The 24,311-nt window shown below is 41.9% G+C and overlaps 1 protein-coding gene across 2 annotated transcripts in view; it reads right to left on the bottom strand.

Annotated features, from left to right (window-relative positions):
- Positions 1–378: 378 nt before the first annotated feature.
- The window catches only part of RAB6A (RAB6A, member RAS oncogene family), a 230,997-nt gene continuing 207,064 nt past the window's right edge, over positions 379–24,311 (bottom strand). For both annotated transcript variants that reach the window (XM_030200021.1, XM_030200022.1), the window contains 3 exons: positions 17,421–17,514; positions 11,213–11,279; positions 379–1,552 (listed from right to left, as the gene is read on the bottom strand). In XM_030200021.1, the coding sequence (XP_030055881.1) occupies positions 1,488–1,552; positions 11,213–11,279; positions 17,421–17,514 (226 nt within the window). In that variant the 3' untranslated portion in view covers positions 379–1,487. The remainder of the gene's footprint in view (positions 1,553–11,212; positions 11,280–17,420; positions 17,515–24,311) is intronic.

The raw sequence follows: 24,311 nt of genomic DNA, 5'->3' as shown, positions 1-24,311 counted from the left end.
GCGAACTCTAGGATGACACATTCAAACGATTTGTTTAGAAAAAGAAAATCCCTACTTATCACCCCCCCCCCCAAAAAAAAAAAATCTTTAAACAGGAAAATAGGTAAAGAAATAAATAAAGAAACGAATTGTAGTTTTAGTTAAATATTAAAATAAAAAAAAAACGTCAGCAGCTATTTAAGCAAATTGCAGATGAAAAGAAAACCAGAGTGGAAGACCTAGCAAGAAATACAAGCAGGGCATATAGGTCTGTATAATTATATCCATTTTACCATCCTCCTGGTTCCTTTCCCCAATTAGTTTTACAAAAGCTACTCTGGCAGCTTCCCAGAAATTTCCATCTTCTAATTTCATTATTAAAGGAAACTACAAATCCCATGGCACCCTTGTAGTTTCCACAACTTATAGTCTGTTAATAACAAATACTGTTTGTTGCAAAGGTTGGTTTATTGTGTTTTTTTTTTGGGTACTTAAAGATTAATCAGGTGTTTTTCCTTCTAAGTTTAGGGCAGCCATTGTGCAGTTCTACATTCCACTATTTTAGAATTTCTTTCTGGACAGCACAGTCTGAAATTTACACTTTGATATCCACAATTAATAACTTTAACTTTATCGTGTTGTGTACTAAAGAATAAAATGCACTTAAAGTTAGAAACACACTTGCCAACATTCCTTCCCCGTTTGTGTGTCTCCTGCAATATATGACACTGGAGCTTGTGCCCTAAATGAGATATGTTTCAAATCACAGCAGTAAGGTGTTTCGATACTTTGCCTCTCCCCTGAATGCTTCAATGAATTGTCATGTGCAATCTGTTTAGGAATGTAAGGTAACTAATTCTAACACCCTACCCTTAAGCCTTTTTCTACAAGTTCCACATAACAGAAATTTAAAAAACAAAAACACAAAAGCTGTATGCGTGTTTCAGCTGAAAGGTGGCTCAAGGCTACGTTGCCCATTACTGAAATTAATATTCTCTTTGGATTGGTGCCTTTCAGGTCAAGCGTCTGAGGATCAGCCAATCCCAGTTCATTCAGTGAGTCAGAGGCATTGAACGAGTTGTACGCACTGACTTGTAGAGTTACTGCTCCCTCTCAAAACTACTTGCATGTCTCATTCCAAAGTGCGCTATTATCCTAATATTTTTAAAAAAGGAATATGTTAAGAAAATGCACCTATTTAAGTTATAACTGGAATATATTGACATTTTCTGGCTTTTTTTTTTTTTTAAATGAAGACACTTGACATTCTTTTTTTTTTTTTTTTTGTGCTTGTGAAGCTTAATAGATCATCTCCACGAGACAGCCAGCAATGATGGATTGCAATACATTACCACTGACAGGGAGCTGGGGAGGGTGAATTTGTTTGTGTAAGATTGACGGGGGGGTGGGGGGGAAGAATCAAGCTGATATTCACACTGCAGTCAATGAGAGTAAAAAGGGAGAGAGAAGCTGTGATGTTTTCGGAGAAAGAGGGGGCACAAGTGGCATTAGCAGGAGCAGCCACTCTCGTTGACTGGCTGTTCTTGAGGCTTTTCCAGTTTAATGTCAATCACTGAAGGACCAAAGTTAAGGAAAATCAAGTGAACGGAAAGATTAGCTAAATGACACATGTATTGCTACACCTTACCTTTCAGTTCTTCAACAGAAGTCTGAGCCAAGTGTGTGGGCGAGATGTTTTTTATTTTCTTTTTAAAATGCTAGATAAGAGGAAGAAGGGCATGAGGGTAACAGTTACAAATCTCAACTTTGAAAACTGATGAAGCAACGTTACTTACCTACAGCAGGTGTTCAGTCCTCATATACGGACGAGGTCGTCTGACAAGAGCCCAGGACAAAGAAATTACAAACCAAGCTCCAACAGCTACCAGGGCTTTCTAGAGCAGCAGGTGCCATATCACATCACCACATGCCGCCAACCAGAGTTCTGTATATTAGTTACTACTCCTAGGGGAGATGAGAGTCTGAGGGTCCATATCTCACTGCCTGTCACGGGCATTAAACTTTACTGTCTCTGAAGCAGTAGGATATTAATTCGTGCATGGGAATCCCTAGTTATAGGTTGCCTTTAACAAAGAGAGAAACGGGTGAAAATCATGTGCTAACAGGCAAAATCATTGTCAACAGACCCTTTTTGTCATTCCCCCCTTTTTTTGTTTTTGAAGGTGACCTGGAAATAATAAAAGTGGGCCCTAGGAGGCTAGAGCTCAATTCTAAACAAAGATTCCAAAGCTTAGACTAAACAAAACCTACGATAACATCGAGAATCCCTTTGTAAACAGTAATAGGATGTAAAATGTGCAGACAGTTAACATCACAGCGTTAACAGATCTCTTCCATGGCAGCTGACCTCATTAAGTCACCAACATTGTCACGGCTTTAAGGCTACAAAAGCCTTGGCATACCCCTCTAGTATCAAACCTGCCAAGGCATAAACTAAAAGCAATCTGCTATCTAAATAGTTTGTGATTGTTTCTGTCCTCAGTAAACCTGGGACTGTTACAGCCAAAGCTGGACACACTTTCTAAATGACTTAGTCCATGCCAAGTGAAAAGCTAAGGCAATGCACAGTATGTAACACAATTCACCTTCATGGACACATGGACTGGAGAGAAATACTGAAGGATGACTGACAGGTTAAGGTGGAAGTGAGATACTACCTTACATAGATACTTATGATGCATCTACTAAACTGCCATATGGCTGAACAACAATGAAGGGTAGAAAAGTCTCACTGACTGCATGCCAAAGTAACTGCCATCCAATTTAAGGATAGACAGAGAATAAAGGAAATAGTTCTAATGGGGGTTGGGGGGTGGGGACTGGTTAACTTACTGAAATTGGTCATTATATTTCTGGCACTTGTTCAGATATTGCTGTGCTATGAATGAACACAACATATTTCTCTTCACAAAAGATGTATTAGCAGTTTTCTGTTGCCCCAAGGTAGTTAGCATGACTGCAGCTAATGGTGGGAAAGTTAATTGAAGCCCCTGTTGGAGAATTATGGAACATCCTAAGTTCCACAGATACTACAGTATGGTTTCACCAGCCTTGGGGGGAGGGCATTATACCATACAAATCTTACTGATTCTTTTGATATGTTAATAAATATCACATATTCTGCTATGCACCACCACCCCGGTGGTACTTCAGCTTAGGACATTACAAAATCTTCTGTCTTCCCACTTTCCTCTACTGCCTAGTTCTGTGATTTAAGATATATCACTATGCACTGGAGTCCCAGGAAAAGAGTCTAGGGCCTGTCACACCAGATGGCAAACCTCTTTCACTTAAAGACACAAGACCTTCTTTAGTGGAAGAGTGGCCTAATGATTTGTCAAGAGGGCTCTTTGATCCTGGCAACCTGGGTTCGATTCCTACTGCAGTTCCTTGTGAGCTTGGGGAAGCCAATTAACCCTCTATTGCCCCAGGTACAAAAACTTAGGTTGTGAGCTCTAAAGTACCTGAATATAATATACACAGTGCTGCATATGTCTAGTACTGCTATAGAAATGGTTAGTAGTAGTATTAGAAGTCAGAAGAGTTAAGAGAATTCCTCTGTTTCTGATGAGCTCAGACGCTAATGTAGGCCAGTGTCCCATAAGAACATAAGCCTTGCTACACTGGGACAGACCAAAGGGCCCATCAAACCCAGTATCCTGTTTCCAACAGTGGCCAATCCAGGACACAAGCACCTGGCAATATACCAAAAGAGAAAACAAATTTTATGCTGCTAAAAAACAAAACTATTGGATTTTCACAAGTCCATCTTAATAATAGCTTCTGGACTTTTAGGAAAATGTCCTACCTTTTAGTTGAAATCTTTTTTTCTTAGGAAACACAACAAAAACATTTCACCACATTACTCCATATATATAAACAAGGAGATCCTACATATTCCAAAACTAAGGGGAAAGGCCTTGTTTCTTATTAGCCTCCCACCTTAAATCCAATCTTTTTTTAAACCCTGCTGCTTCCACATTCTTTGGCAATGAATTCTGGAGTTTAATTATACAAGTTTCCTTCACTAATGCATTTGAGATGGACATCAGATTGTCCAGTACCGATGCATATGCCCCCTTTCTCACCTCTACATTAATACCATGCTCCTAGGTAATGCTGCTCACTCTAGGACGGGCTGAACCATCCTCATCACTGGTGTTGATGTAACATCCAGGGGTAACGGCTTCCTGGGTCACTTGTGATGTGTGGTGGCTGGACACAACCTTTACAGACTGATGCATTTTCCCAGATATTGTCAAGTATGAAGATCCTCACTGCAGGGATGCTTGGGAGGTGGGATGACAGTCTCTAAGTCTTAACAACATCATACACCACTAAAGACCATAGTCAATGCCTCTTCACCTTTGCTTGCCATCAGGGTCCCTCAATGCAGGAGAGTTCTTTGCATGTACTGAATTGAGACTGAATGGTTAGTCCTGATGGCCACAACTGAAGAGCAAATTTCCAACACTCACTGAGTCGTCAGCAGTAGTTTTGAGAAAAATGAACCCCCCCCCCCCCCCACCCTCCTAAAGTTTTATCTACAGTATTTGGTGAAGTTTAACTGTCCTCACAGTCTATATTTATTTAAAATTAATCTTAGTGATAATTCTGAAAAGTTTAAGCAGCAAAACTAGAATTTTTGATTAAAAGTATCTGCAGTTTTCTTTTCATCTATGAATTGCTGGAAAAAATGATCAAATTTAGTAAATATTTTACTTTATTTCTTCACTCATATGTTAAGGTTCATAATTGTTTATTTCTGTCAAAGAAATGTTTCTGTATCATCATAAAGAGTCAGGCATCAAGTCTTCCTCTTACACCTTTAGCTGACAAGCACATCATTATAAAAGTTCTTCATATCGTCTGGCACAGTGAAAAACGTAAGCAATTTTTCAACATCCTTTTTCTTGGCAACTTACTTGTTTTTTGGAAAAAGAGAAGACTTGTCAATGACATGTTTCTTGCCTTTCTTCAAAACTGGAGTGTAAACTGGCTCCTGAGCATAAAAAGCCTTTACACCGACTTCATTAGGATGCTCTTTATCATATACAAAAACTTTCTGCTCCTGCATTTTAAAGCTTTTAACAGATTTGCAGATCTGCTTTTGAATGGACTGAAAATCATAAGATTCCCAATCTTTTCCCCAGAACAACACATCACCATGATCTTTAAAGATATCGTAGTACTGGGCAGGTGAAATTAAAGTCTCTCTTGCTAACAGATCCTTTGCAATATGGCTGAAAACTGTATGTGGTGGCATATAGCTGTGTCCTTGTACTGGAAAAATATGAACTATTTTATCAAACGCAGTGCTCTTCTCCAAGAGCCTAGTGAGCATACAAATCATGATAGTGTTTTTATTTTGGCTTGAACAAGAAGCACTGAAGAGTCGCAGAGTTTGGCCAGTTTTTCCATGAAGACTACTTTCGAGTGCAGTTAAATAATGTAATAAAGCTGAAGAAACTTCGTTTGATCCATGTATTGCCTTAGTTTCCAGCCATGTGTAGATTTTTACGTTACTTTTGTTTTGCATTTTGTTGTCACTTTGCTGTACAACAGTAAGATTGTACAACCATACTTGTCGAGCACAGAAGCTCTCTCCACTCGTAACTTTTGGTAGTGGCTGGTTCTGCTGCATGCCAAAACTTACAGTGATGATGTTGTTGCATCTCTTTTAGGAGCTGAAAAAACTTCTTTGCTTGCAGTTTATGTAAACGAAGCTCTGTAATAATGTTTTGCTTCTCAACTCCTTCACGATGCCTTATCTCTAGGCCTTTCAAAGCACAGAATGAGCATGTATCTTGCCTTGGATTGCCAAACCCCAAGTTAAATTTTCCACAAAAAATTTTATGGTACTTTTCATAGCCACAAACCAGAAGTTTTCTGCTATGCCTAGTTTCTTTCCATATTTTGAATATTTTATTTATATTAAGTTCAGGTGGAAGGTAACGTCTTTTGCCCCGACTATAATGAGACTGCCTGCATTTAAAAGTTTTAATATGTTCAATAATCAATGATTCTATTTCTCTACTTTTGCTTGAGATTCGAGCTCCTCCTCTCTTTTCTTTAGGCACTCCTCCATTTAAGATCTTTTTTGCGAGTCTATTAAGACGGAAACATGATAAACAGGCTATAGATAAAAATGCCAAAGAGCAAACACGGACCCAAGAACCATCGCTTATTCGTCGAATAAAGTATGTTGTTTGAGTTGGACGACTTCTACCACTGTCTGACCTGAGTCGACTTCTCTTTGGTGTGTTGATAGCCATATGTAGGAGAAGAAAAGCATCTTGATCGCTTTTTGATTTTCGATAGAGCTGATCGAAAAAGTCTGCAAAAAATGTTATATTCATCAAAATGTACTGATGAAAACATAAAAGTTGCATAAAATTTCTCTTACCAAATAATGCAAAAACAGTTACATGAAATATAAACTGTGATTTAAAAAGCAGTAATGTTCTAAGCTTCCTGTAAGTTACCACTATGCATTCTTCTAAAATCCATCCAAGTTTCACATCTCGACAAACGGCATAAGATTTGATTGGAACAAAATAATGACATAGTAAAATTTCCACAATATTACCTTTCATATCGTCTTTTGATAGACTGTGCGCTTTGCATACTTGTTAAATGCCAGATCTCTTGTTCGTGGTTGGTTGAATAGACCCATTATTGTGTTCGCGTGCAACAGATGGATTTTTTCCTTCTTTCTGATATTGTAAGCTCTTATTCACATTTTTCTTCCATTTTTCTAGTTGTCTTTTGCGCTTTCATGTATTTTCAGTTAAATTAATAGCTTCAGAAAATTCACTAAACTCACTGTCCTCCATCGTTCGTGCTTGTTTACACTTCCAGCAAGTCAGACCACAGATAGGTAGCAGCTTTTGGACTGAGTTTTACATAAGAGTATTTAACACAATGCCATTAAAATACCATGGACTTAGTGAGTTTTGGAATAGGAATAAACTACAGTAAACGAATCTTGCCTTGATGAATGAAAAAATGACAAAAAGTGGACTGAGTTTTAGAAAGGTGCTCTTCAATTGATGCTCAACATTAAGGGGAATCAATGTTCTCGATGCCCAGGGCAGTTCCAGGTCCACCAGGGTCAATGCTTCCTGAAAATAGATCACATCCAGCACATGCCCTTGATCTACTTCTTCTGTCAACCAGCCAAAGAAAAATCAATCAGGTTTGTTTGGCACAATCTGTCTTTGGTAAGGCCATGTTGCCTTGAATCTTACATACAATATAACATTATCATAAGCGTTGCCATACTGGGACAGACCGAAGGTCCATTAAGCCCAGTATCCTGTTTCCAACCAAGGCCAATGCAGGTCAATCCAGGCAAGAGCCCAAAACTGTAAAACAGATTTTATGCACTTATCCTAGAAATAAGAAGTGGATTTTCCCAAGTTCGTCTTATTAATGGCTTACGGACCTTTTGGGAAATTACCCAAACTTTTTTTTAAACCCTGCTAATTTCTTTTTCCACATTTTCTGGCAATGAATGCCAGAGTTTAAATTACACCTTGGGTGAAGAAATATTTTCTCCGGTTTGTTTTAAATGTACTACTTAGTAGCTTCATTGCATAACCCTAGTCTTAGTATTTTTGGAAAGAGTAAACAAGCGACTCATGTCTATCCATTCCATGCCACTCAGTATTTTAAAGACTTCTATCATATCTCTCCTCAGCCATCTCGTCTCCAAGACCAAGAGCCCTAGATGCTTTAGCCTTTCCTCATAAGGAAGTCGTCCCATCCCCATTATCATTTTCGTCGCCCTTCTCTGTACCTTTTCTAATTCCACTATATCTTTTTTGACATGCAGTGACCAGAATTGCACACAGTATTCGAGCTGGACTGTAGAAAGTTTACTATCTATTCCCTCAGCGTCCCCGTAACCACAATGGAGGTAAGGCTGACTGGTTTGTAGTTTCCCATACCGTCATAGTTTACAGCAAGAGGGCTCATGGCTAAGCCCCAGGTATGAGTATCTGTAATGGATATGATCCTGCAGAACCAGGTGCACTTCTTAAAGCTACTGGGAGCTTTTTTTCTGGGACATGTCATCCATAATAGCAGCAAAGTAAAATCAAATGACTTGATTTTGAATAAAACCTTGATTGGCAACCCAAGGTCTTCAGGCTGAGTGCTAAAAATAAAGGAAAGTTAAAAACAGCTGAAAACCTAATTAAAGTGCTATCAGAAGTAGTGCAGACTGGCCATGACAACCCCCCCCCCCCCCCCGCCACAAACCTTACAAAATTTGACCTTTAAAATGCAAAAGCACAATTCTTGACGTGAGCTCCGATGACTTACGACCGACTGGCTCCACAGAAAGATGTCTTCATCTGAAAGACAGCAGCTGGTGGGGAATTGTGTACATGCACAACTCAAAATCTGTTAGTATCACTAAACTGAATTAACTTTCTGCACAGGCTCCACTGGCGACATCACTCATGCTGTAAGGACTAACTATCCTTTTTGTCCTTGGAAAATCTCTCTTCTCCAAGAAGTAAATTTCATTGCGATGGATAGGTAGGCACAGAATTATCTATACAGACTTGAAAAATTAGAACATGTAAGAACCAGTTATCAAAAGAACAATATCAATGGGAAGGAGGACTAAGTTATACACTAGAAAAAGTGCTGATCCAGTATCAAACTAATCATCGTACTGGTGTCAGAAAAATTCTCATTACTGCAGAATTAACTAGACATACAGTATTTTTTCACCTAGACTGCTGATGGGCGGGCAATCTGAAGGCTGGACTTGAGGGTCTCTCTCTTTCAACCTAAACCTAACAGATCCCTTCCATAGGTTTAAGAATAGCTGCTTTGTGCCAAAGGTCTAAACCAACATAGTTCCCTATTTTATGCTGTCTGTAGTACCATCTTGCAAATCAGCAACTTCAGCAGTTCAATCTACAAATGAATGAGGAAAGGGGCAAGCAGTTTCATGTAAGCCCAAAATGAGTTCAACTCTATCAACTATAAAATAAGGCCATATAAAGAACAATGGACTTCAATTTTCTAGTTGAGACTTCTGCAGACTTATAAGAACCATGAATACATTTTATCTAGTATGTGTCCCCTTTGATACCGAGAATCTATTTTTATTCGGACCACACAAACTTCTAAAAATCTCGTACTCTGCAAAAAAAATGAAGGCTTAATGTGAATATGGGCAGATTTAATCTCTGGGACAACTCACATTGTCTTCCTGGAGGAATTTAAAATTAAGAGATTTCATAATGTCGTTTGGCAAGGCTGAAGGTCTGGCTGAAGACCAAACACAGCTCAGGACATCCATCCAAACGGTCACTGTGAGTCAACATTGACTCAGTGACACAATGGGAAAATCAGTAAGTGCCTTAAACTAAACCTCTCAGTAGTAGTGAAAGCCTTACTTTTTTAAGACTGACTCCATCCTGAAACCTTTTAACATTAGAGTGAGAACTGACCAAACAGCAAATTATGTCAGGTGATGCCAGGATGAAGTTTTAGTGAATGCAAAGATAAACTAAAGATCAAATCCTCAATGTGAAAAATGAAATATTAGGAATAGGAACTATATATTTTCCCCCATTTGAATACTATCCCATATTTTACAGAAGTTCAATGTATAAGCTTTTCTAGAACTCCACATCAATGACCTTAGAAGAAATCTTGATGTTTTTATATTCCCTTAGAAGGGCAAAGTCAACAGAACAGTTCTAAACGATAGGGCAAAGAACAGGGTCTTGACTTCTGAAAACTTGCAGGTCAAAATTAGGCTTTAGTTTTCTACTAAGCAGTAAAGTATCACCAACCTGAGAAGATGGGCTCTGAACTAAATGATATTTTTTGATCCCCACTCCTCATCCCCTAGTTCTCAAGTTATAAACAATCCACCTACCTATAAATTCTCTGCTGATACATTCTAAAGCACAAAGTAAGAAAATAGATGTTACACAGCTTGGTGGTAAAATATGAAAGCATAATTATTCCAAGACAATAGTAAGTAGCTCTGCTAATGAGAAACCTAAATGGAATGGAGGAAATTGACAGTGCAAGAGTTCTACCTGCCAAGATGCAATAAAAGCTTCTGTGATTCTGGGCAAATCACTCAACTTTCCATTGCCTCAGATACAAACTGATTGTAAGCCCTGTGAGGCCAGTACGTGAATGTAACTCGCTTTGAGCTACAACTGCAAAAAAACAAAAAAAAAAATCCACAACAACTGAGCACTAAATCCAAAATCACATCCATTTCCTCCCTTCTGTGCACCTCAGGGTCCAAAAAGAATGGCCCTGCTAGACACTTAATCAATACTCAGCATTCACTAAAAGAAACAAGACACTTAACTATGCTATTTTACACTACCTACCTAATACTTTCAGATCTTACCACAGACAGATCAGCAACAAAAAAGTGCAAATAAAGTTATAATTATTCTGTACAAAATTGGATGTTAGATAACCAAACAGCAGCAACAATCCAAGGAAGGACAAACAGCAAAAGTTTATCCAAATGTGATGATTAATGGATGCAGGACCCAATCTGGCCAAGGTTCAGAAACACCTTTGTCAGGGGTCACATTCACAGATTCAAAGCATGTACTGTAATACTCTGGTGTGTTTAAAAGAAAAATGAGGTCAATTGTCAAAAGTAAAAGAATGCAGCAACAGCATCTGCATAGAAAAAGCTCTGGTCCATTTCCAGGAGTCAGTAAAAACAGTCTCCAGCCAAATTTGGGCCACAGCTTTTTCTATGCCGATGCTGTTGCATTCTTTTACTTTTGACACTGACCCTCATTTTTCCTTTAAATGCAACAGGGTATTGCAGTACATGCTTTGAATCCATGAATGTACTGTGGAAACCCGTGTGACCTCTGACAAAGGTTTTTCCAAAACTTGGCCAGATTGAGTCCTCTTTCCATTGACATTTGGATAAACTCTTGCTGTGCTTGTCCTTCTTTGGATCACTGCTGCTGCTGTTTGGTTGTCTGTTCTACTTCTGCAGTGACTGTATTTCTGTAAAACTGGATGCTACCTGAAATAAATGACATTCCATTTAAAAGTAAAGACAAGAGGGCAAAATTACATTTGAGGTTCTATCCCAGGCATATTATGCCTTGTATTCTATGACAAAAAAAATTAGCTTTCATTACAGATGATAAAGTGACAACTGCTTATCTAAATGATGGAAATGAAAGGATACTGTCTTCTCTGCTCTTATCCTGTGTGCTCTCCATTCCGGGCAAGGCTGCTGCCACACGTCTGAAAAGCTGCAAAAAGAAAAGGAGACGTGTGAAATGCAAAATAGCCCACACTGTGTACAGGCAGCGTGTTCTCACTTTGGACTACTACTACTACTATTTAGCATTTCTATAGCGCTACAAGGCATATGCAGCGCTGCACAAACATAGAAGAAAGACAGTCCCTGCTCAAAGAGCTAACAATCTAATAGACAAAAAATAAATAAAGTAAGCAAATCAAATCAATTAATGTGAACGGGAAGGAAGAGAGGAGGGTAGGTGGAGGCGAGTGGTTACAAGTGGTTAAGAGTCAAAAGCAATGTTGGACAATGTCATTTCCTCCAATATTCTTACACACACTGGTATACCTTTTACCCTTGATGCTATAAACAAGAATAAAGATGAACTGACAACACAAATATGTTAAACTCTTGAATAAGTATCCTTCCTCACAAATTGTCAGTGCTCTGAGGACTACCAACTCATTCATCTAGACAAGATCCTACATTATTCTCAATTTTCAAATTCATGCTTTCTTAAGAAGTTACACACTATCCACAGCGATGGAAGACCACCTGGTGACTCCTTCAGAGCAAAACCCACAAAAACCACTTCTTACTCACCATACAAGTCACTGTCCTCTCTTCAAATACTAAAAAGGTGTCTCATACCAAATCAGATATTGCATAGGTCAGAGGAAGGGAGACTCCTACACCATATATACAAGACACCCCCAAAAAACCAAAATAACTAATCATGCACATCAGTGGCGTAGCTACGTGGGGCCTGGGGGAGCCTGGGCCCCCTGCCGACGACCCTCTCGACCCCCCCTCCTGCCGCCAACCCTCCCCCGCCATGGGCTACCTTTGCTGGCGGAGGACCCCAATCCCTGCCAGCCGAAGAGGTCCTCTTCGTCCCGTGAAGGCTTCGTTCTGTTTCTGACATCCTGCACGACATCAGACACAGAAACAGAACGAAGCCTTGCAGATCAGCCAGGCTTCGTTCTGTTTCTGTGAGTGACATCCTGCACGTACAACGTGCAAAGGTAGTCGACAGCGGGGGAGGGATGGCGGCGGGAGGGGGGTCGAGAGGGTTGTCAAAGTTGGCGGCGGCGGGTCAGCAATGGCGGGGGGGGGGGATAATGGCTTGGGGGGGTCAGCGGCGCCAGGGGGGGCTATAATGTGCCCCCTCACCTCGGGCTCTGGACCCCCCTCCCGCCGAAGTCTGGCTACGCCCCTGATGCACATTTAAAGGCCACACATTATAAAACTGTTTCAGCAGAAATGCATTGCACCAAGATAACCTTGGAGGCCAAAATCCCAGAGCAACATTAGGTAAAACTTCAGAAGGAATTGGAGTGTTGGCCATGTTCTGAGGAGGTGGTTTGTTTAGTGGCTGCCTTGAGCATAGCTTTTGATTTTGGGTTGTGAAGATTACATGGAGAAAGCATGGCTGGGATGCTTTCAGCAACAGAGGAATTTACCATCTCCAGCTTAAGATGGGCATGAGGGGTTAAAAAAAAGTGAATCTGGCTGTTTGTGATGGTATATTTAGACTTTTTTTTTTATACCATGACCCTGAACAAATGTAATGCGCTTTGTTCATGATTCTTTTTTTAAACACTAATATATACATTTCTTTTACAACAGAGAGATGACATTAACTGGAAGGATAATAAACCTATTTTCTACATGAGACCTTCATCCTCATAATAGGCTAGAGAAATTATAGCATCAAACAAACAAAGTCTATCATCAGTGGACATGGGGAAGATCACGCACTGTGTCAAATTACATACAGCTAAATACTCATTTTTTGTTCTAGGCATCCTGGTACACAATACAAAATGAAGAACTACCAGACTATACTTAACGTAAGAAAAAGCAGTTTCCGTTGTATTTTCATAAAGGTTTCCCAAATATAAATTATTCATAGAACATCAAAGGAAAAAGCTAAACAATCACAAAAAGGGATGAGTATATATGTCATTGCTCTTATCTGCTAGCACTAACTAGTTTCACAGCAATTAATTTAACTCAGGAAGACTGCATGGGCAGAAGTGAGGATTGCTCCTGCCCTGATTCTCCTCTAGACTATCAGGACTTTACGGTAGGCCGGGGGGTGGGGGGAGGGAAGGGGCAGAAGAGGGACACCACAGAGGGAGGGAGGGAAGGGGAGAGAAGAAATGCTTGAATATAAACCCTCGGTTCATATTACAGTTAACATTGTTCCCCTAAAACTGGGATGAAAAATGTTCTTGTTTATATTTGGATGGGTTTATATTCGAGTATATACGGGATTTCTTTTCTAGAGCATTCCCCTGCCCAACAACCTTGCTTTCCGGCTCTGAAGGACAGTCTATGTCCATGTCTATTCTTTCATACTTCCTCTACTCTCATGTGCCTTAAAATAATTTTATTTTGTTTAGGCTCTACCGTCTTCTATAATTTAATCAAATCACTTTGCAACTTAGGCCTCCTCTTCTTCCTAACCCTATATATATATATATATAGCTACACAAACTGCTTAGCTACAATTTTTTTTTTGTTTCCAGCATATATCAGACATGAAATGTGAAATTACTTATCCCACCTCTTAAACCCTCTTGGGTCTTCCAGTCTCTAGATGACAATCTGCTTGCTATCCCAGCCCCTTCACAAATTCAATATGAAAATCACATTCTCATTATGGAGTGTGTTACTTTGATGCCCAAGTGATAAAAGCTCCACAGATAAATTTAAGAAAGGGCTAAAAATCTGTTTCTTGAAGCAAACATTCAGCAGTGTATTGAACTGAGGGGCTGTAGGCTGTGTACAGCTGTTACCATCTCATCTCTTTGATATCCTTTTTTAATCCTGTATTTTAACTGCTATATTTGTTACTGCCAAAAGGCAGTCAAGGAACTAACATACATATTTAATAATTATGCTTTAATATCCCTTATGTATTATTCCTAAAATTGCTATGAGGGACAATAGCTACTAAGCTTGCTGACAAAGCCAAAATATCTACAAATAGATAAACCCATTTAGATAAAATGGATAGGGGATGCAGCTAAGCTTTAAATTGGAATGGAATAGAAATATGATTAAATAGCTCACTCAAGACCCTCCTCAGATCAAACATTCTACAAAACTATGTAGTTAAGTGGATCACTGTCATAACTGAATTCTACACTGAATAGCAAGAAAAAGTCTAATCTTGTATTTTTCCTGTCAAAATGACCAAGTCTCTCAATGTGCTTTATCTGACCCAATATAGTAGTAGATGACGGCAGAAAAAGACCTGCACGGTCCATCTAGTCTGCCCAACAAGATAAACTCATATGTGCTACTTTTTGTGCATACCTTACCTTGATTTGTATCTGTCATTTTCAGGGCACAGACCGTATAAGTCTGCCCAGCACTATCCCTGCCTCCCAACCACCGGCTCTGGCACAGACCGTATAAGTCTGCCCAGCACAATATGAACATGCTTTGACCCTCCTGCTGGCTTCCACTTCACCTGGGTCTAACTGATCAACAGGTTTTCTTCATACAAAGAAGAACGAACAGTAGGAGGGGAGAAGACCCTCACTTTGATAATCTCTCAAGTATTTTCTGTAACTCTTTAGCAACATGAATTAAGACTCCCCTGCAAGTGTCCTGTACATGCATTTGTCCATTAGACATTTTTCTAGACTGCTTTTGCAATGTAATATGCCTGTATCAAAGCAAAATAGTGACAACTTGCCTTCCTTGTTCGATCTTTTTCAGGTCAGAGCTACTCAACTAGAGTATTAGGTGAAAGAAAATTTCATTTTAGGCATCCTGAATTAGAAATTGGTTGAGTGAATGCCAGGTAGGGTAGTGTTAAATTAAATTCAATTCAATAGAGAAAGGGATACAAACGGAGCTTTTTATCAATACTGGTTCCAGTTCTGTTAAAGATTCTAGAAGTAAGTAAAGAAAGCCTATGAGAAAAGGTCTATCTCAAAATGACACCAAGACATGCAAGTGGCCGAACACTATCTATACTCAAGCATATCAAAAATATGCAGAAAAGGCAGCATTTTTCATGGATTTTGGAAGACAGTATTCTCAGCTGTAAAAGCTGGATGACAGGAACATGCCATTCCCATGACTCTGCTACATTGTCTCCTGATAGTTATGGTCCTGATGAGCACCACACACTGATGCAGTCTGGGCTGCTACTGGCTAGTCCAGGGACACTGAGACATATCCTCAGCTGCAGTTAAATCTGGGTTCAACAAATCACAGGCAGCAGGCTGTCACAGAGCATAAACTGAACCTTGGCACCTGGTTTATCATGTTCTTGAACTGGCCACTGCCACCAAAGATTCACTGTTGTACTTTTGCACGCATGGCTCTCAACAGGTTTAAGATATAACACACACAACTCTAATCCACAGGATGCAGGAGCTCTGGTGCAAGTCTCTCAACGTGTGATTAACACCAAACCTGAGACACACACATGTACAGGTCAGGGGCGTAGCCAGAAAACAGATTTTGGGTGGGCCTAGGCAAGAACTAGGTGAACACCAAGTGTTCTCCCCCACCCCCAAAAAAAAATCTCAGCTGGTGGGAAAATGCTTCTTTTCACCATGTGCAGGTACCGGTATCGTGGAGAGTAGCATTTTCATTACCATCAGGGGGAAGCCTTCAGCTGGCAGAGCTTGGGGTCCCCACCAGCTACCACTAAATATGTGCTACTGTTGGGTGGGCCTGAGCCCTAAGTGGGTGGGCCCTGGCCCACCCAGGCCCACCTGTGGCTACGCTACTGGTACAGGTAACTATGCTTCTTTCTTCAGCAGCAGCGGCAATCGGAAGGGGAGGTTAAGTTAAGCTTGCTATCTTGGCAGCGGGAGTGCCTCAGAACTGAGGGGGCGAGGGATGGCTGGCTTAAGGTGACAGTAGGGTGCGAGTGGAATGCAGGGAGACCCACACCATGGAAAATACATGAAGCAAAAAGGGCAATAGTCTCAGGAATATCACCCCCGACAGGATTCCCCCCCCCCTTTTGCCAAGTGTATATTATGTATCACTGTATTATCCTGATTTCAAGTAAGGTTTAATAAGAACTAGGGGTTTTCAAACTTTACATTGTACATAAAGAGCTTCCTATCTATCATCAGGCACAGCGGGAGAAGCGGGTGGGTCAAATGATACTCAGAGAAGAGAATCCTCCATGTGTTATTGCTTCCAAACAAGTTTCCAAGTTTATTAAGAACTTGCTACCCCATACATCAAACAAATAGCAGCTTGCAATCCCAGTAGTAGTACTAGAAATAGTAGTAGTAGCAGAGAGAGAAAGAGAGAGAGAGAGAGAGAGAGAGAGAGAAAGGGCAAGAGAATAGCCTTGGAGGGTGAAATGTAACTACAACAAATGACAGTAAAGATAGCGTAGTAGTAGAAGACAGTGAGGAGATAACGAAGCAGATCTGAGTTGGCCGGCAGGCCCAGCCTAAAAAGGCTAAAGCAGCTGTTCCCAAAAGTGGTCCTGGAGGCACCCCAGCCAGTCAGGTTTTCAGGATATCTGCAATAAATATTCATATTTGCATGCACAGGCTCCACTGCATGCAAGTCTCTCTCTCATGAATATTCATTGTGGGTATCCTGAAAACCTGACTGGATGGGGTGCCTCCAAAACCAGGTTTGGGAACCACAGAGTGTCCAAGACCTACATGCCTATTCACATAGCTACCCATCCACGGATTGTTCTCAGGCAGGCTACAATTCTGTTCTAAAACTTGTAGTGGACTTCTCTACACCTACGTTTTGTATGTGTATAAGCCAGGCATTTTGTCAAGCCCTCATAAAATTACCCTCTGTATCATGAGCCTCAGTAATGAACGTTCACATATTATGACCTCAGCTCCAGATAGAGCCCACCTGGATATACATGAAAGAGAACAATAAATGGCAAACGGCACATTTATGATGCTCGGACTAATTAGTCATTTGCTAATAAAAAAAAAATCTACTTGTAATTAAACAGAGATCAATATTATTGAAGCCTATGGTTCCTGACCTAACAGAGCAGGGGAATCATTGCTGCTGCTGATTGTCCTTTATTGACCATATAGTGATTTTACACAGTCCACTACCCACATACTGAAAACAGACTGCCTGAGCAGCCAGTGAACGAGTTTCTCATTTACAGTCCACCTACCTGCTTTACATTGTATCCTGCTTTTGCGCTAGTTTCAATAAACATTACATTTAGCTCTTTGGCTTTCCTTTCTCCTTCTTCAATGGATACTTGCCTGTGACACACAAAATGCAAGATATTAAATCCAAAATAATCCCACAAACAAAAACACAGTTTAAACCCCTCCCTCCTCACCAAAAATAAAGCCAAACAGACAAGGCCCACTTCCAGAAAACTATGCATGCTGAACGCTGCGGCTGTAACTAGAGTGTAGACTTCTTTGCAGACTGGATAATTATATAGGGTCCAATAAAAAGACAAACATGTTGTAAATGAGATTATGGGGTACAGTTCCTTTTATAGCTGAGAAATTTCAGAAGTTTATGTACGTCAACCTTTAATAACTCAAGTTGCCCCCTCCACCAAAAACAAAAAAAATATGTACTTATCTGAAGCAAGTGGCCTCAGTGGTGAGCAGCTCATCAATCACACATGGAGGTTTTATAAGAGCTTTCTTTTGAATACTGTGAATGCTCAAATGTACACTTTCCATTCAACTTGTGTAATCATAGTGGGCCTCAGTCCTATGATTAAGCTAATGAGCTCAACTTCAAAAGGGGAAGAAAAGTATGCACAATTGGTGAACCAATGTTTTCAGAACACCAATTAGGGACAAGCAGCCCTGTTTCCTCAGGGTCACACATTCAGACTTTCCTGGGTATGGGCACTCCTGAAATTAAAAGGGGATAAGATGGGCACAACAGGAATCTTATGCCAGTACAGAAAATGAACACTCTTTTAGGACACCCTCAAACAATGCAAATGGGTGTTGGAAGGACTGGAGTTAGGCCTTATTCTTCAAAGGGACACTTAAGAACAAACTGCCTGCACCTACCGTAATGATGAGAGCCACTGTCTGAGGAGCAGCAAGCTCAAAGTTATATATCTGCTGGTATAGCTCTGACACTAGGAGCCTTGAAATGCCCCTGTAATGCTGGTCCACTTGGACATAAATGAAGGATACACAACCTGGTATCCAATTAGCAACAGTTCTTGGACATGAATACATGAATTTTATTGGGTGGACTAAGATCTTTAGTTCATTCTATGTAGAAAGCAACTGCTCATTTATTTATTTATTGCATTTGTATCCCACATTTTCCCACCTCTTTGCAGGCTCAATGTGGCTTACAATACATCGTGATAAGTGGAAATACAGTTAGAAAATATACAATTACTGGTACAGAAGGATCTTGGGTGACATTATAATAAGAGACATGATAGTAGTATAACAAGCAGATATAGTAAGACAGTTCTGAATATATATGGAGGAGTTATACAGGTTCATATTTGTTACTCTTTGTGGTACGCCTTGTTAAAGAGATGGGTCTTCAATCTGGAGGCTGGGTTAAGCATTTGTTATAATCTCTCAGGACGCACGCATGTTTTTGTTTTTTTTGCAGCTAGGCTGTACTCGAAGATCAAATCTTGGTCTGATATTCTTGGCTGAAAGTACCGCAATATAGAACCAGTGTAATTAACCCTAAGGCAGGCATCTGTATTCTCGTGAGTGGAGGAGTGGCCTAGTGGTTAGGGTGGTGGACTTTGGTCCTGGGGAACTGAGGAACTGAGTTCGATTCCCAGCACAGGCAACTCCTTGTGACTCTGGGCAAGTCACTTAACCCTCCATTGCCTGCCACATTGAGCCTGCCATGAGTGGGAAAGCGTGGGGTACAAATGTTTAAAAAAAAAAAAAAAAAAACACAGTTCTTGTTGGGTCCTTCAATATATCCTAGGTGACACCCATCTTGGAGGCTCTGTGTTTCATGTATGAGCTGCTTAAACATGGATTAGTCTACAAGATGGCTATAAGCATCAAGTACACTAAAGTGGACTGCATTGATCTTAAGACTCAACAAATAGGCCACAGCTGATAATATGTTCCCTGCCCTCGCTCTTGTCGCAGTTATCTGTTGGGAACATCTGTGACCCCAATATGGGCAACTTTTCAACTGCTAGTCTTTTCAGCAATGGGGCAAAAATATAAACGCAGAAAAATCAAATCAGGCAATGGCCGTGTGAAGATGACAAACTAATGTGCTGATACAGTCCTCGAGAATCCACAGAGAAGTGAAAAACAGAAGCACACTAACCAAGGCTGAAAATAAACTAAAGAACAAAATACAGAGGGGTGCAGCAGCTCTCGAGGGAGCTATTCAGTAGTGGCCACAAAAAACAAACCTGAGGTAGACTGACTGCATGGCTGCACAGGATTTACCACACAGGCTCAGCAGCACAAAAAAGCAAATGCTTTTAAAGTACGCTCGTCAAATTTTAGTCCCTGAGGGTTGCATATTCATTAGAGAGTACTGCATACAATGGAGGCAGTGAGCAAGCCTGCTCTAAAAAAATCTCTGAAAAAAAGTTAGTTTGGCACTGTCATGGATATCACTCCCCCCTTTCCCCCGCCCCAACATGTGACTATGTGAACTGCCTGTCCTCAGAAAAAGTAAAGATACTTACCTGTAGAAGGTATTCTCTGAGGACAGCAGGCTGATTGTTCTCACATGTGGGTCGACGTCCGCGTCAGGCCAGGAAATGGCAATTTTTTCAAGCAAAAAATATATAAACGTTTTGCCAGAATCTTCTGGCGCGTGAACCGCACGTACTGTGCACACGCGGACGACTTCCCACCCCATCACGCGAGTGTGCCCCTTTAGTTTAATCAAGCATAGAACAAAGTAATAACTCCAAAGGGGAGGTGGGCGGGTTTGTGAGAACAATCAGCCTGCTGTGCTTGGAGAATACCTGCTACAGGTAAGTATCTTCGCTTCCCCCGAGGATAAGCAGGCTCTGCTTCTCACATGTGGGTTATCTCTAGCAACCAGGCTCACGCAAAACAATGAACATGGGTCAATTGGGCCTTGCAACGACGAGGACATAACATAGATAAACCTGAAACCATAAACAACTAACAGAGTGCAGCCTTGAACAGAATAAAACTGGGTCTAGGGGGGTGGAGTTGGATTCTAAACCCCAAACAGATTCTGCAACACTGACTGCCCAAACCGACTGTCACGTCGGGTATCCTGCTGGAGGCAGTAGTGAGATCTGAATGTGAATGTGTGGACTTGCAAATCTCCTCAATGGAGGCTGACTTTAAGTGAGCCACTGACGCAGCCATGGCTCTAACATTGTGAGCCGTGACATGGCCCTACAGAGTCAGCCCAGCTTGGGCGTAAGTGAAGGATATGCAATCTGCTAGCCAATTGGAGATTGTGCGTTTTCCGATGGCGACTCCCCTTCTGTTGGGGTCGAAAGAAACAAACAACTGGGCGGACTGACTGAAGGACTTCATCCGCACCACGTAAAAGGCCAATGCTCTCTTGCAGTCCAAGGTATGCAAACTGCTTTCGCCAGGGCGGGTATGAGGATGGGGAAAAATGTTGGCAAGACAAGTGACTGGCTCAGATGGAACTCCGACACCACCTTTGGCAGGAACTTAGGGTGCATGAGGAGGACTACTCTGTTGTGATGAAACAATATAAGGTGCATGTACTACCAAGGCCTGAAGCTCACTGACCCTACGAGCTGAAGTAACAGCCACCAAGAAAATGACCTTCCAGGTCAAGTACTTCAGATGGCAGGAATTCAGTGGCTCAAAAGGAGGTTTCATCAGCTGGGTGAGAACGACGTTGAGATCCCATGACACTGGTGGAGGTATGACAGGGGGCTTTGACAAAAGCAAACCTCTCATGAAGCGAACAAAAGGATGTCCAGAGATAGGCTTACCCTCTACATGGCGATGAAAAGCACTAATCACACTAAGGTGAACTCTTACGGAGTTGGTCTCGAGACCAGACTCTGACAAGTGTAGAAAGTATTCAACGCAGGGTCTGTGTAGGACAAGAAATAGGATCTAGGGCCTTGCTGTCACACCAGACAGCAAACCTCCTCCATTTAAGAGAGTAACACCTCTTCGTGGAATCTCTTCTGGAAGCAAGAATCGGGAGACACCCTCTGAAAGACCCAAGGAGGCAAATTCTAAGCTCTCAACATCCAGGCCGTGAGGGCCAGAGACTGGAGGTTAGGATGTAGAAGCAACCCTCGTTCTGAGTGATGGAAAACACTCCAATCTCCACGGTTCTTCGGAGGACAACTCCAGAAGAAGAGGGAACCAAATCTGACGTGGCCAGAAGGGTGCAATCAGGATCATGGTTCTGCAGTCTTGCTTGAGTTTCAGCAAAGTCTTCCCTACTAAAGGTATGGGAGGATACACATACAAGAAGGCCTGTCCCCCAATATAGGAGAAAGGCATCTGATGTTAGTCTGTCGTGGGCCTGAAGCCTGGAACAGAACTGAGGGACTTTGTGATTGATCTGAGTGGCAAAAAGATCCAAGAGGGTGCCCCACGCTCGGAAGATCTTGTGGACTAAACCCATGTTCAGTGACCACTCATGAGGTTGCATTATCCTGCTCAACCTGTCGGCCAAAGTGTTTACACCTGCCAGATAAGTGGCTTGGAGAAACATGCAGTGACGGCGAGCCCAAAGCCACATCTGGACGGCTTCCTGACACAGAGGGTGAGATCCGGTGTCCCACTGCTTGTTGCTGTAAAACATGGCAACCTGATTGTCTGTCTGAATTAAGATTATTCGGTTGGACAGCCGATCTCTAAAAGCCTTTAGAGCATTCCAGATCACTCAATTCCAGGAGATTGATCTGCAGACCTTTTTCCTGAAAGGACCAGGCTCTCTGAGTGTGGGGCCCATCTACATGAGCTCCCCACCCCAGGAGACAGGCATCAGTCGTCCGCACTTTTCATGGCTGTGAAACTTGGAATGGTCGCCCCATGGTCAAATTGGATCAAATCGCCCACCACTGATAAGAGGGGAGTCAACCCGGGTGGCAGCTGACATCGATGCCGCAGGTGGCACCGAGGCTGGGGACCTCTCCGCAGGAGCTCTGCAACTGGCGGCACGGAAGGTGCAAGCACCCCCGACACCGAAGCAGACTGATGCAGCAATCCCTCCAGAAGCGCTGGAAGCAGGGCCCGGATGTGCTCGTCGAGAGCCACCATCGGAAAAGGCTGCGGTATATTGGTTTGCCTATGCGGAAAAGGCATAGGCAAACCAATATACATCAGTGGAACAGGCGGTGTCAGAATCTGTGGAGGCTCGGGAGCAAGCTTTGGCTGCTAGGAGACCGATGCGCATTGGCACCTCCTGTATCGAGGGGGAGAGATCCTCTCGGCGCCGACGCTTCTTGGGTGCAAACTCTCTCGACGCCCCATAGCTCCCGGTACCGTGCGTTTAAGGAGGATGATGACGGTGCTTCTTCAACTTCGCTCGACGCCCGTCGAGACTCCTCGGTACCGATGAGGAAGACGTGGAATCCTCACGTCTCCTCGGGACCGGGTCCAACAAAGGTCGGTCCCAGGGGGCCTGCACAACAGGGGGCCTCAAGACAGGTAGAGACCCACTCGACGCCTCACTGCTCCCAGCGTGAATAGGTCTTTCAGCAGCCATTAACTCTGCTCCTGACGTCGATGCTCCTGTCGATGTTGATGCCAACCTCGGTACTCATGTCGATGTTGAAGGACCAGTCCGAGCCCCAAAAAGCTTTTCACATTGGGCTTCTCGAGACGCTTGTGTCCGTGTCTTCATACGAAGACACAGACTACAAGCGGCTGGGCTATGGTCGGGCCCAAGGCACTGTATACACCAGGCGTGGGTATCAGTACCTGACATGGTCCAGTTGCACAGAGTACAACGTTTGAAACCGCTGAGTGTCCTCAATGACATGGACGGAAAAACGGCCTTGGCGAAATCAAATGATGTGATCGTGCCAAAAAAGCGAAGGGCACAAAAAGGGAAAAAGCCGGCCGCGTCGAAAAAGACAACTTAAAAATAGGCAAAAAAACTAAAAGAAACTACAGGCAATAACATTTTTTTTTTTTTAAGAAAATGACAAAAAGTGAAAAGAAAAACACAAAAGTCGTCAGACTAGTTCCTGGGCCTAAAAAACGAGAACAGGAAAACAGCCTGTTACCACGCCACGGACAAAAAAAGAACTAAAGGGGCATGCTCGATCGACGGGCAGGAAGCTGTCTGTGCATGTGCGGTATGCGCGCCAGAAGACTGTCAAAACTTTTATGTATTTTTTCCTTGAAAAAATTGCCGTTTCCTGGGCCGACGCAGACATCGACCCACATGTGAGAACAAGCAGCCTGCTTGTCCTTGGAGAAAAGGCAGTACGCCCCGAATCTCTGGGGCTCAAAAAAAAAAAAAATCACATGCTTCAGCAACTTCTTAGGCTCTGTACCCAACAGATCTCAGAAGTAAAGGTCATGAATAACTGGTATTTGGATGAGACACAGAAAACAGTGTTTGTAGTTCAGTAGGATCAAGATACTCCCCATCTCAATCAAGCCCCTTGAATAATGGAAGCAGACAAGAGCTATCATTTGACTATGTAATGGTTATCAAAGATCCCTCTACATTTTGCACACATTGATTTCAATAGCCATGTCCCAGGTAATCATCAGCACAGGTTATACAACATAACCTCTACATAACAAGCTAAATGAATCATTTTTTGGGGAAGTACTGTATAGCATGTGTCATGCTTCATACACAAGTACCAATAATAATGCTATCAGATCAGCAGTCTCATACGCAGAGATCCTAACTCCTTAAGGACCCCTAGCACCATAACCTTTTCTTTGGGAAGTCCCGACCTTTCTGTGGATCTTTTGTGAAAGAAGCTAGGACCTGGAAATTGCTCTTTCCCTTTTAATGCTTTCCTCAGTGCAACAAACGAACTTAGGATCACTGTAACTTTTATAACTACTACTCTTTTTTAGGAGGTTTTACATAAATTAAACCACTGAACACATAAGAAAACATTTGT

This window comes from Microcaecilia unicolor, chromosome 4, assembly GCF_901765095.1.
Source record: "Microcaecilia unicolor chromosome 4, aMicUni1.1, whole genome shotgun sequence".
NCBI classification, from domain to species: Eukaryota; Metazoa; Chordata; class Amphibia; order Gymnophiona; family Siphonopidae; genus Microcaecilia; species Microcaecilia unicolor.
Note: the sequence above shows the minus strand (reverse complement) of the source record. Positions and strands in the feature narration are given on the sequence as shown.